The following is a 14,744-nucleotide window of genomic DNA, read 5'->3' as shown; positions in this document are numbered from 1 at the left end:
ACTTCGTTCTTCTTTCTCAAGATTGCTGTGGCTAGTCAAGGTCTTTTACGGTTCCATATACATTTTAGGATTATTTGTTCCAGCTCTCTGAAAAATGCCATTGGTATTTTGATAGGGATTGCATTGAATCTATAGATTGCTTTGAGTAGTATGACCATTTTAACGATGTTGATTCTTCTTATCCATGAGCACGGTATATGCTTCCATTTATTTGTATCTTCTTCAATTTCTTTTTTCAATTACTTATAATCAAGAATACACTTTTTGAGGCTATGTGAAAGAATGACATTGCCTCTGCCTTGCTCTTTTGGATCACTTATTCTGGGAAGAAGACAGCTGTTGTGTCATAAGGACACTAAAGCGACCTTAAGTGCTATGGAGAAGTCCATGTTGTGAAGAACTGAGGCCTTCTGCCAACAGCCATGTGAATGAGCCATCTTAGATGCAGAACCTCTAGCCCTGATAAAATCTTCAGATGTCTCCAGCCCCAGCCAATATCTTGACTACAATCTCATGATACACTCTAAGTCAGAACTACCTAGATAAACTACTCCCAAATTCTTACTCATGGAAAATGTGTGAGACAATAAATGTTTATTGCTGTTTTCAGTCATAAATTGGGGGTGTGTGATTTGTTTTGGTTATGCAACAATAGATAACTAATAAACAATAAATAACTTATAAGTGACAGAACCAGAATCAAACCCAAGTTTGACTCCAAAAGTTGAGCTCCCCAAAGGTTGCAAGTTTCTCCATGAAATTATTAGCATTTTTTCTTAGTTTACCTATTAAAATAATTTATTTTTTGAAATAAATTTAATTTGTATCCTATCTAAAGAGAGGAATGTCAATCCCTTTAATTGCTTGGTCAATGACATACTGTATTTACTAACGTTGGACAAGTTAGGTCTTGGGTAAAATCAGAAGTCAATACATAATCAAGTCTATTTTCCAGGCGTTCATTACAAGTATCTCTAAAGAAGTCTGATTCGTGTTTCAAGAGTTTTTCCGTTAAGATTCTTCAGTGAACTTTCTGTCTTATGAGATATTAATGTGTACCATTCCACTTAATTTGTTCTTTCTCCTGTTTCTCATCTGAAACCATTTTAGTATACAATTTTAATTTCCTCGAGAGGACTAATTAGTTGTTTCTGAATTCCCCCTCACTAGAGTTGGAAATTATTTCAAGAATCACTTTAAAATTCTACCCAAAAGTTGTATTTAAATTTCACAGAAGTCATAATTTTTTTCCTCCCTCAAATGCCATTTCAAACTCTGGGGAAATAATCTTCCCTTGAAAGATCTAAACATTTCAGACTAAAGAAACAAATATTTGTATCCCTTGGTCCAGGTGACATGAGTCATCCTGCAACTAAAGAACATCTCAACTCGACTGTCAGATCTGAATATTATTACAGTAAAAATTGGTCTATCTTTGTCCTATAGAATGTTCATTTACTTTGAGATAGAGTGTCTACAACTACCTCTTTGAGAAATGTTCTATTTCTCTCACTTAAAGCATCTCTAATTATGAAGATTTGAATTTTCCAAATATAAATCAAGAAGTAATTATTAAATAGTCACTCTTCTCCCTCTCCAGCCTCTGGCAACCACCAGTCTGCCTTCAATTTCTATGAGTTTGCCTATTCTGGATATTTCATATAAAAAGAATCCTACAATAGGTGGCTTTTTGTATTTTTTGTTTAATGAAAATATTAACTATAGGATATATTTAGATAGTAGGACCTCTAGAGCTCTATTGGCAAATAACTTTTATATATAGAATTAATAAAGTAAGCTATAACTCACAGACATGTATTGGTCCATATCCTTTATATCGCAAAAATACTATTGTCTACTTTAAGTGTCTTACAAGAAATTCCGTTTTCCCATCACTTATTTGATATGCATTTCCCTTATAACCTATGGTCTTTATCCTTGTCATTCCAGCTCTGAAATCACCAAATGTCCAATATTTCAAGTCTTTTAGCTCATTTTACATATAGCTTCATAGTTTTCCTTAACCTTAGGTTGTTTTTTTGTTTGTTTGTTTTTGAAGCGATATGTCATGTTATCATAGATAGTTAGATATAGATAGATAGATAGATAGACAGAACCGACTTCTATAAAAAATAATTAAATTTAGATTGGGAAATGAGACTTTGTATTGTGACAAAATACACATAAAATTTATCATTAGTGACATTTAGTACATTCACAATGTTGTGCAAACATCACCAATATATAATTCCAGAACATTTTCATCAACCCAAAAGGAAATCCATACTCATTAAATCGTCACTCTTCTCCCTCTCCAGCCTCTGGCAACCACCAGTCTGCATTCAATCTCTATGGGTTTGCCTATTCTGGATATTTCATATAAAGAGAATCCTATAATAGATGGCTTTTTGTGCCTGGCTTCTTTCACTTAACTTAATGTTTTCAAGGTCCATTCATGTAATAGTACTTTATTCTTTTTAATGGCTGAATAATATTCCATTGTATGGATATATCACATTTGGGTTATCAATATTCATCAGTTGATACACATTTGGGTTGTTTGCACCTTTTGGCTATTATGAATGAATACTGCTGCTATGAATAAAAACATTATATACATTTTTTTTGAATACCTGCTTTTAATGCTCTTGGATATATACCCAGGAGTGGAATTGCTGGGTCACGTGGTAATTGAGATGAGGCATTTTTAAATGAAATCTTAGCAAACCAATAAATAGTCTGAATTTATTTGTAGGGTCATATTATATTTCTCTTTTGTTACATTAAAAACTTTTCTGGACTTCTACACTTCTCTGGGAATTGTGGTCTGGGAGTTTATATCAGGAGGCTACCAGATGGCATCATCAACCCACACCTAACATGAGAACTAACCGTTTTTTTATACAAAAGGCCCACTGATATAAAGGCAGTTGAAGATCCTCAACTCTAGCAGCTGTATTATTATGTACCTTCAGACAATGAAAATTAGAGGCAAGTAACCAAAGTGTTTCTCTATAGCTTTGGAATCAATAGACCTCAGTCAAATTACATACAGATTAGTCAGGTAGACCTTGGGCTACTCACTAAACTTCACTGTATCTCAGTTTCTCCATCTGTAAAAGAGGGGTAATAATCCCTGCTTCTCAAGATTGTTGTGAGGAAAGGGCATAGCCTGGAACATAGTTGGCACTACTAAGTTCTCATTTTATATTAGTTCTTATTTCCCCATATTTTCTTGTACCGTTCAAATTAATGGTTCTTCAAGACAATTGCATTTTTCTTCTGATTTTCTCTTTCAGGTTAAAATTAAACTGCCAAATACAAACCCTTCTGAAATTAAAATTGATATCCAGGAAATGATCCTTGACCTTCGTACTCCTAATAAGTGAGTAAAATTTAGAACTAGAATAATGTATTATAATATTAATGAATCTTTAGTCAATATTCTTATTTAAAGTGTACATAGTTATTTTACATCACCCCTAAAGTCTGAAGAAAAGTGAAAAAGTCAGTTAATCATTCAGATCTTTGATCTACATAATATAAACATAAATATATTTGGAAATATCTAGATTTTTTTTTCTACTGTGCATTCGTACATTTGGAGAAGGTTGATACCACCAAAACACAGTCTTTGACATTCAGATACAATTGGTTTATCTGTCAGGAAAAATAGCTAGAAATGAAAATCCCTTCGGCTGTAAGTCTTGCTGGTTTTTTCTTTTCTTTTCTTTTTTGTACAGTGATGGCATAAGTGAAGCAATATCTTTAAACTTTTTGGATGTGGTGGGGGCTCTAAGGTTAAATTTGTTTATAATCATCTAAAAATCAACAAAAAACTCTTGTCATCAATTACTTAAAATATTTAACAGATAATTTATTACTCAATCCTCAAGTTGCATGGATACATTTTAAAATAATTCAGAGAATAATGGAATGATTCAATTAAACACTTTGATATTTTCAAAATAGCCTTGTTTTTACATAGGTTCAAATCATGTCCCCAAAACACAGTATATACAGTAAAATTGATATAAAATGTTTATACTGAAACGTGGATAAATCAGTCTTGTCTCTCAAAACTAACTCTATAAAGAGAGAATCAATGGAACCTGGTGTGTGCTAGATAAAATATCTAACTCACTGCTTTATTCGCATTTCATCTGGATGTATAGGAGTGAGTGCACTTTCGTTGATTGTAGTGGTTCTTTCTCTGTAACATCATTTCAAACTGCGTGTGGGGAGCAGTTTGCTGCTAGCGCATTCTTCCTTCCATTATCAGTACCTATAATTCTCCTTGGTTGATCTTATGACTTCAAAAAAAATAAAAAGTAGATCACTCATACAAAAAACTTTTATGTGTAAACAACCCAATGTACATACATAGCTTAACTTTGATTTCTGTAGTAGATGCATTTAACTCAAAATGATCTACAGATGAATATATATCAAATATGTTCTCATTACTTATATAGTAATTTCAAAAATGTATTCTCACAAAATTTGTTTCATATTATAAAAATTACTTCCACTATTTTTACTATTCACTTCCAGGAGTACTGAAATTTTTTCATTGCATATTATATACACATTTATTCTTCTACCCAAACTTCACAAGGAAAGTTGGTTAAGTGGACAATCAATCTTCCATGATATTTGTGTGCTTGTTAAAAGCACACACATATCTATACACCGTGGAGTTAATTTCCGTTCCCCTAGCAATTCTCACTGTCTCCATCAATCTTTAGGCAGCTGCTCTGAGTATGCTGTCATTCCAGATATCAGTCAGAGCCCACTAAATGAGAGTCATACAGAGATACTTTTCTATATAGAATGTGAGCTTCACTAGGTGATTTTTATCATACTGTACTTCTATATTAAATGCTCAGTGCAGAGAGGTACTGTCTCTTAAGAAAAATAAAACATTAATTAAGATAGAAGACAGAAGATAGAATTAAGGTTTTTCTAAAATCTCTTTTTCTAAACACTTGAGCATTCTTTGGAGCCACGCTATTATCTGAAATTGTATTATTGGAAACATGTCTTATAGTTTCTAATTGTGACACCCTGTAAAACTATGTTTATCTGCTTCAAGAAAGATAAGAGAGGACATTCTGTTAATATATATATTTTTGTTCATTTTCACAGAATTGACTAATAAATAATATCAAACGATAATCAACTGCATTGTAGTTAATAATAATACCCAGATATTTGGCATTATACAACCTAAAGAGAAAAGGCAGTTTGCTGAATTCTTCATTTTTTAGAAATTGGTTGTTTTGGCATGTAGATTCCCAATATGAAGTAGACGGAAAGGAGAAAAGACGGAAAATTGGATAATTTTTCAGAATCTCCTGACTTTTGTCTTCATATGAAGTATCATTATTTTTCAAAGTGAATTATAAGAATATCATAAATGAATTATTTTACTGTGATAATAAAAACACATTCTAACCTTTGCTGTGCTCCTTTAATTTAGATTAATTTCAAGTTGACTGATGTTCAATGACATTGATACCTAAAAAACGTTTTCTAAATGGAATAGTAAATTACAGCTCAGTAGTTATTTCTGCATTTTCTTTGAAATTAGCTATGTCTCCAATAGGAAGCCCTAAAAAGGCCATGTCTGTTTTTTAACCCAGATGTGTAAATCAAATCACTTATTAACTCCATAAAATTAAAACTGCATTACATGAATATACACACAGCAAGGTTGTCCTTTATTTAAATTTCTTACAAGCAACATCAACTTGAATTCTCTAATATAAATGTAAGCATGTAAGTCTCTAAACTAGAATTCACTATATAGATAACTTTTTTACTTTCATGCATTATTGTTTATATTTAAATAATTTATAATGAAAATTGGCACTGGATAAACATTTGATCAGTGCCTAAACTGTAACATCTTAAAAGCAAATATATTATCAATGTAAAGGCAGAGGAATTTGGGTTTAAATGTTCATATTTTATAGTACTAATCTATAGTAGTTGTTCAAATATCTTTTGTGGTGACAGATTTTCTTTTTGTTCATTTATTTATTCATTCAGCAAACATTTATAAAGTCTTTCGCTAACACTGGGGCGGGGCACCAAGATAAGATAAAATCTTGTTCTTCAATGAATTGTACATGGTTAAGTATTTGTAGAATTTTATTTTGTTTAAATGTAAATCTAAGTTCAGAGATCGGACAGTAAAACAGAGTAGACAAAAATACTTTCCTTCTTCTAAGACCCTAAATAAGTTGCACAATTTGTATTGTTAAAAATTTTAATATGTGAAGTAATTCTACTAAAGACTAGACAGAGATACAGGGATAGATGGATCATTCCAATGGCCACGGTCTCTTTTGAATTTATTTCTCTCTGGACAGAGAAATGCACATTATCATTGGAACTCCTTCAGTTGATTTATAGTGCAGTGAAGCTACCACTGCACTGAGCTTTGCTTTCTTTTTATAGTGAATATGTTATCATCTGTAGAATAAGGAATAGAGCAAATTTAGCTCTAGCACAACCTATACCGCTAACAACTTTAGAAAGATGGACTCTAAATATTTCTGCACCTACTTTTCTTGAGATGTCAAATATCAAGAGCTACATTAAAAATCATTGTGATTTCATTACTTAATGTGGAGGGAGCTGTTTCTTCTACCCCAAAAACTTGGAATGGAATAAGAGTCATAGAAAATTTCTACTTCAGGTTGCACAAACGTGTGATAAATACTTTTAATGAGTCCAGTGTCCTGAACTTAGGTCTTTGCAAATGAGTAAAGAGGCAAGTGATTTTCAATGGTTTTGTTTTCAAATATTAGTTCTTTATACAAGTATTCGATAAGTACTTCTAATAAATACCAGATTCCTTTACTGATTTGGATCTTATACTTTCTAACAGAGCTTTTCTGTCCACTTATTTTTCAATTAGAGTTGACATTGAATATTATTTTATATTAGTTTCAAGTGAATATCATAGTGTTAGACATTTATATAATTTATGAAGTGATCCTCCTGATTAGTCTAGTATCCACCTGGTACTATACATAGTTATCCCTTTTTATAGAGGTGCTCAAGCCTTCTCTGTCAAGAATGTGAGGTAACAAGTGTTTCATGCATTTAATTTTCTTCAGATACCAGCATGTGCCTACCCCATGCATAATTCAGATTCATAACACTATGACAGAATTATGGATGTCACATCTCAGCAATGCATCCAAAGTGTTCAGCTATCCAGCAACTGAATCATCAACTGCAAAGTAAACAATAATCTCTCACAGGGAATTTTTGTCAATGTATAGTAGAAAGAACCAGAAGCAAGCAAAGACAAGCACTCTCACTGATCTGGTATTGAAATCATTTCAGGCTGAGTTTCAATAACTACACCTGCAGTAGAGACTCAGCCTCAAGTTGTGTTAGATTCTTATAGAACCATTCTAATTTTCAGATTTGTATCAGCCAGCCACATTCCATCTACACATAAGTATGACTGGCAACAGATCTATCCAACCAACTTAAAGTTGCAATGATTCTCTTTCTATGCCTATAAACAGAGCCTGAGACTATGTTATTATAATGAAAAATGAGGTCAGTTTAGATAAAAAGAGGGGGAGTCAAAACCACTACTTGGATTTTTAAGGCCAAAAAACTAGTATACTATTTGTGTTATTTAAGCATACTTTTGATTCAGTACTTGCACTATCTAAATATTGTTTTTTGGTTTGTAACATTCTGATGGTATATATTGCTTTCTGTTGCCTCATTGAAAGTGATATCTTTTTAATATCACTTTAGGAAGTTGATTCTATGTTTTTATTTCATTTGACTTTGTTTTGATTTTTAGGAAGCTGTTGCTGAACTTTCCCCATCCTGTGGACTGTAACAATGCCAAAGCTTTATACGTCCCGGAAACTGAGACTCTTGAAGTCACTGTGACTTTGAAAAGAGAGTTGGATTTCATTAATTTCTTCTGAAACTGCATGCATAAGGAGGGAAAGTGGCAAAACAGTCCTGACAAAGAATAAAAATAAAATTTTAAATGATTAATATTTTTTTATCTTCTTTTTATTATTCTGACATACTTCAGAAAGAGCCTAAATTCAATTCTACTGATATCCTGACCATTTATAATCATTTCTGTTATTCTGGTAGGAAACATTTTCTCATACTAATAAGCTATTTCATTTATTATTTATTTAATTATTTTCAATTACAGTTGTCAATATTATTTTTTTATTAGTTTCGGGTGTACAGTATAGTGGTTAGACATTTATATAACTTATGTAGTGACCCCCCTGATTAGTCTAGTACCCACCTGGCACTATTCATAGTTGCTGCACTATTGTTGACTATATTCTCTATGCTGTACTTTACATCCCTGTGATTATTTTGTAAATACCTATTTGTACTTCTTAATTCTTTCACCTTTTCAACCAGCTCCCCAACCTCCCTCCCTTCTGGCAACCATCAGTTCTCTATAATTGTTTGTTTGTTCATTTATTTTCTTTATAGTTTACATGTGAGATCATATATTTGCCTTTAACAGTCTGACTTAAAGCTATTTCATTCTTATAGTGATAGCTAGATAGAATTTACGGGTTAGCCAATCAGATTACTACATGGTCAATTAAATAACTGAAATATGATCACAAAATGTTGGTCCACTTATTTCAGTGTTCTTAAGAACTTTAGCCAATTAACTATATACTATAACACAATCAGTTGCATAGCAATTGGTCATTACTACCACCAGAAAAAAGTATTTGGTTCTCTTTTCATTGATCTGGTCAAATGATTTACTATTCTCTGTTCAGACTCCCACTATTGTTCTGGAATATGCAAATAACAAAGGATTATAAATCGTTTGATGCACCATACTCACCACATGTTTCACTTGAATCAGAAATGCTCTTAAGTATCATTTGGTTTCGTCAGGTCTGCTCTCAATGTTTGGATCTATTTAGGTTAAAAATATTTTTCCTTTTGTGCGCTAATAATTATTAACAATGCCTTTTGGGGAACTGTGTTTATATTTAGTAATTGAATCCTTGACATTTAAAAAGAATATAAAGAAAAGTGTGATGCATTTACAAATCCTGATCTCTCTCATTTCCTATCTGTGTTCTTAATTGGACATACCTATTTTTATGAATTATACCAATGCTCCCTACCTCTTCTATACTGCATTGCATAAGTTTATTTCAGAATTATTTATGAATAAATTATATTTTAAATCTTCTGAGACTTGGCCTAACACATCATTGTAGAACTATGGAGTTACCTGGGAGTAAATTTTGAAAATAGATGAACAACTGCAAAATATTTAACACTTCTATGTGAACTATTAAAGGACTAAATACTCAAGTAGATATTTTCTAGACTTAATTATGTAGATAACTACCAAGGATCTAGTTTGTGACTATATCAAATCAAAGGAAAAGACTGAGATGTTAGAAAAAGTGGTTATGTTAAAACACCAAGCTTTTGTGGAGAATTTGACATCGAAATTACCACCACGTCCTTCTTCTGTGGGAGCAAGAGTTGAGGATGGGATTTACTGAAAAGAAGCTAGTATCTGTGAATTTAAGTCCATGATGTCACAATATCAAGTGTCCTACTTTGCTTTCTTAGCATCTTTTTCAAAGGCTGTATTCTGAGAATTTAAGATTATACCCTAAAGTGTAAACTCTGGAGCAAACTTAAGCAGTAACCAATATTTTTCTTCTCTAGCAAAGCAACAGTGAGTCAGTGGGAAAATCTATCTCTTTTTCCTATGTACTGGCCCTAATTATGGAGACCACTATTACTCAAGCTGACTGAATGTGTACAAGTTGCCCCTGGAAGAGAAGATAGAGCATATCTAGGACAACTGGAACTGGACTTTGGTTATGTGCTACTGTATCATATAATGAAACAGAGCTTCAAGACAATGAAATGCGATGCACTAATTTATACCCATCTACAAATCATCCTACTTCATTGTCCTTGGCCTCTGAAGTAGCAACTTTGTTATTGTTGTTTTGTTTTTGAGCTAACTTACAGGACCTGCTACTTTCAAAGAGAAATAGTCCACTAAAGCAAATGTAGAAAAAGAATACTAAAGGAAATTTATCTTGTCAGTATTTTTCAATGAATCTTAGCCATTACCAGGAGACCTGGAAGTTAAAACCACGATTGTGGCATACCCTTAGACTTCTCTTTCATGAACTTCTTTACTTCACTTTTGGTTCCATAATTTCCAGTAGCGTTTGTGAGGATTCATTCATTCATTCACTCATTTATGCATTCTGTCCACAAATATTCACTCAGCACTATGTTAGGTACTAAGGATATAGCAATTAGCAAACCAGATGTCCTCACAGAACAAACAGTTTAGCAAGAGAGACAAACAATAACCAAGTAAACACATAAACATAAATTTTCAAGTTTATTGTTCCTGCTATGAAGTAAAAAATGGGTGCTTTGAGAATATCAGAGAAATCAAACCTAGTCTGGAGAGGGAGGGAGAGCAGAAAAAAGGTTTCATAAGGATTTAACAATTCAGTTAAAACGTGGAGAATACGTAGGACTTAGCCAGGAAAAGAGAGTATTGGGGAAAAGAGAACAGTAGGGCTTCTAGGTGCAAAGGGTAGCAAATCCAGGCTGGAAAGAACTTGGAGAGTACAAGGAAACAAAAGCCAGTGTGGTCAGAATAGAGTGAACCTGAGTAGTGTTACTGGAGATAAATTTAGAGGTGTAGTCTGTAGCAATGTCATGTAGAACTTTGTAGGCTAAAGTTAGGAATTTAGATTTTATTCTAAGTGCTTTAGGGAAAAGAATGTTTAGGAGGCAAGAATGGAAATGGAAAGACCACTTAGAAAGCTATTGCTATAACCCAGGCAAGGTATTATTTTATACATTATTCTAAGTAACATTTATCATTGATTTTTTTCTCATTAAAAAAAATACACATTCACATGTTCCAAGCATAAAACTTTAACAATACAGAAGAGTTCTTTAAAAATAAAGCAAAACTAAAAATCACCAATAAACTAAGAAACCATAAATAATCACTCATCATTTTTAGTACCTCTTTTCAATCTTTTTTACACAATGTATAACACAAATATTATTTTTTTCTTAAAATGGGATGATATTGCATCTACTGGTTTCATAACCTACTTTCTTTTAATTTCCATGTGTATTTTTTATTATCTTTTTGATTAGGGGAATTCTAAATTTATTGCATTGTAATAAAGGTATGATAAATGATCTATGTATATTTTTAAAGAATGAGTTTAATAAATATAAAACAGAATTTTATAAATATCAATTCAAGCCTTTTAAAAATTGCTCAAGCCTATGTTCTTGTTCATATTTGGTCTGCTTTCTCTATAAAGATGGAGAGGTACATTAAAATTTACCACTGATGATAGACTTATTGGTACCTCTATCATTCTGTCAATTTTCGCTTTATATAATTTGAGGAAATATATCTAGATATAGATTTAGAATTGCTATATCTTCCTGATAGATTATTACTTTAATCAATATGTTGTGACACAATTTATCTCTAATATTTGTTGTTTTAAAGTATTGTTGGCTTAACATTAACATAACTGCATTGACTTTAATTAGCACCTGCCTAGCATCTATTTTTCCATCACTTTCCATGCACATATGTTTTGGGTATGATTTTATGAAGAGAAATTAGCTAAAGTTTGGATTTTTAAATGCAACCAAGACTCTGTCTTTGCACTCACAAGTTTTAGTCCAGTCACATTTATTGTGATTGATGATATATTTGGATTTATTTGAATCACCTTATTGTGGGATTTTTCTCTTATTTTCCTTTTTCTGTGCTTTTTTCCCCTCCTTTCTTGTCTTTTTCCCCATTAGTCAATTTTTAAATTACTTTTTTCCTATGAGTTTGGAAGTTACATCATATGTTTTTTTTTTGGGGGGGGGGTTGTTTTTTACTCAAAATGTCTAATGTTTCTCATTAGTTCTACCCTTGCTTAAAACAATTCAAAGACTTAGAAAATTTTATCTAAACCATGCCTTTTCAACTTTGTTTTTATATCCCTGAATCATTCATCATCTTCATTATTGTTTGTTTTTTTTTACAACCAAAGCTTTTTACATCTACCTACATGTTTACTAATCTCTTTGCTCAGTACTCTCTTTTCCACATCAGTACTTCCTTGCTGAAGTACATACTTTAGTGTTCCTTTCAGCAAGGGTTTGTAAGTTTTTGATTCTCTCAGTTCACTTCTGGATTTTTTTTTTTTTGCCCTCATCTTTGAATAATAACTCAGCTGAGTTTAGAAATCTAGGTTGACAGATGTTTTCCCTCAGAACTTTGAAGATATTATTTACCTGTATTCTGGCCTATATTTTGTAATTTAAAATTCTGCTGTCTATCTCATTGTTGTTCCTTTGAAGGTAATCTGTCTTTTCTCTCTCTGGTAATTTTAAAGATGTTTCTCTTTGTTTTTGGTGTTCTGCAGTTTGACTATAATATGTTTGGATATAGATTTAATTTTATTTATTTTACTTTGCACTGTGCTTTTTAAATCTTTCATCAGTCCTGGAAAATCTGCAGTCATTGTGTTTTGAATATTACCTTTCTCCAATTTTCTCTATTTTCCTTTTGGAACTCCTCTTAGATTAAGATTGGATCTTTCATTCTATCCTCCATGTATTTTAGTCTGTCATATTTTTTATCTATTTGTTCTAAAAACTAGGTGATTTTCTCAAATATATCCCCCAGCTCAACGATTCTCAGTGTTCTAATCTTGCTGGTGATTGTGTCCACTGACTCTCACAGTAGACAATTTATTCTTGTAGTTTTTTTTTTTAATTGCAGTATCTTTTTAAATGGGCTTTAAAAAAATTCTGTGAAAACTTCTTGTGGTCTGTGTTGTGGGAACATCCCTGCAAAGCAATTTTACCGTTGCTTCTGTCAAGACCCTCAGAGTAAAGTTTTCTTGGACTTGCACATAAATTAAAATCTAAAACCCATGTGGGTTCTCGGCCTGTGCTATAATTCTCAGATGAAATTTTTTCTTCCATCTAGGAATTATACGGAGACAGATAAAGTTCTTTGTTGTGCCATAGATACAGATTTTTTTTCAAGTCCAACTTTTTATGGAGAGTACAGCCCTTCCAGGGAACTGTTGGATGGAACTCTTGGGTCTAAGACCTCATCTTCTGTCCCTGTGGTTCTTAAAAGTTGAAACTCCCTTCCCAGGGAGGGCAACCATAACTTCCACTTACAAGATTAAAGTCTGATTTTCAGTTTCCTCTTCATTTCTGGCATCTAAGAGCTTTATTTTTTGTGAGCTCAGTTATGCAATTAAAATAATGTTTGTATACTTTATATTTCACTTATAGAAGTTGGTATCAAAAGGGTTTTCAGTTAATTTAGTTGAGCAGATTGCTAGAAATTGCTAGAAACTTTGCTTTTTTAACTTAGCAAAATATTTTGAATATCTTCTCATGTTAATTAATATTCTTCAACATAATTGTTATAAATTGAATTTCCCAGAAATCAGACTCCAAATTAGGCAAAAGTGTATTAGAGAGTGTTCTGGGATCAGCACCTGTGGGAGGAAGGAAAGGAAACAAGATTGGATCAGAGAGATTGGGCTGTAATGCAGTTACAAGACAATAGCAGACCACACAGGGAACTCTGAATCTGAAATAACTTCCCAGATTTGTTCTCAGTTGGATCAAGGATGCAGAACCTTTATAGCCCAACATCAACTGAAAATTGAGTGCAAGCTACACCTTGGAAGGGAGTGCAACCCTTAGGATAGATCACTCTCTTCAGCTGAGTGCTGTCTGACAGGAGCACTTCCAGCACCTGGAGGAATAAGCCCTTCTGTCTCAAAACAAGATATAGATGAGCATAATAGTGTCCACTACAAAGATATTTTTTGTGTGGGGGCAGGGGGCACTGCTGCTGCTGAACATTTGTCCAGGCCAGGCCTCTGTGCTAAGTATGAGGGAAATGGTGGGTATATGTAGTTAAATGAAGTGCAATTGACTGTGGCCTTTGGAATCCTAGAGACCTGGTTTCTAATCTTATCTTATCTCTTTACTGTATATCTTGCTAAAATTAATGAGGTACTGAGTCTCAATTATCTCATCTGTCAAATGAAATTTCAATCATTATTAATAAATTGTATGTAATTCTGTAGGGTTGTCCTGAGTATTGGAAATCATATATATATATATATATATTAAAGGACTAGTACAGATACCATCTCACACCTGTTAGAATAGCTGTTATCAATGGGATAAGTAATAACAAATGTTGGAGAGGATCCAGAGAAAAAACACCCCTCATACACTACTGGAGGTACTGTAAATTTATACAGCCACTTTTTGAGAATATTCCTCAAAAATCTAAGAATTGATCTACCATATGATCCAGGAATCTCTTTACTGGGCATTTACCCCAAAGACTCGAAAACCCATATCCGAAAAGATATTTGCACATCGATGTTCATAGCAGCATTATTCACAGTGGCCAGGACATGGAAGCGACCAAAGTGTCCTACAATAGATGATTGGATAAAGAAGCTGTGTACATATTTACAATGGAATATTACTCAGCCATAAGAAGAGATGAAATACTGCCATTTGTGACAACATGAATGGACCTCGAGATGATCATGCTAAGCGAAATAAGCCAGACAGAAAAAGTTGATATCACTTATATGTGGAATATAAACCCCAAAGATAAACAAACAGACAAACAG

The 14,744-nt window shown here is 32.8% G+C and overlaps 1 protein-coding gene across 2 annotated transcripts in view; it reads left to right on the top strand.

Annotated features, from left to right (window-relative positions):
* PIH1D3 (PIH1 domain containing 3) overlaps positions 1 to 8,043 on the top strand; it is a 35,300-nt gene extending 27,257 nt beyond the window's left edge. For both annotated transcript variants that reach the window (XM_006914790.3, XM_015591647.2), the window contains exons 6-7: positions 3,300 to 3,385; positions 7,841 to 8,043. In XM_006914790.3, the coding sequence (XP_006914852.1) occupies positions 3,300 to 3,385; positions 7,841 to 7,970 (216 nt within the window). In that variant the 3' untranslated portion in view covers positions 7,971 to 8,043. The remainder of the gene's footprint in view (positions 1 to 3,299; positions 3,386 to 7,840) is intronic.
* The last annotated feature ends 6,701 nt before the right edge of the window (positions 8,044 to 14,744 follow it).

The sequence above is a fragment of the Pteropus alecto genome, unplaced genomic scaffold (genome assembly GCF_000325575.1).
Source record: "Pteropus alecto unplaced genomic scaffold, ASM32557v1 scaffold246, whole genome shotgun sequence".
Classification (NCBI taxonomy): Eukaryota; Metazoa; Chordata; class Mammalia; order Chiroptera; family Pteropodidae; genus Pteropus; species Pteropus alecto.
Note: the sequence above shows the minus strand (reverse complement) of the source record. Positions and strands in the feature narration are given on the sequence as shown.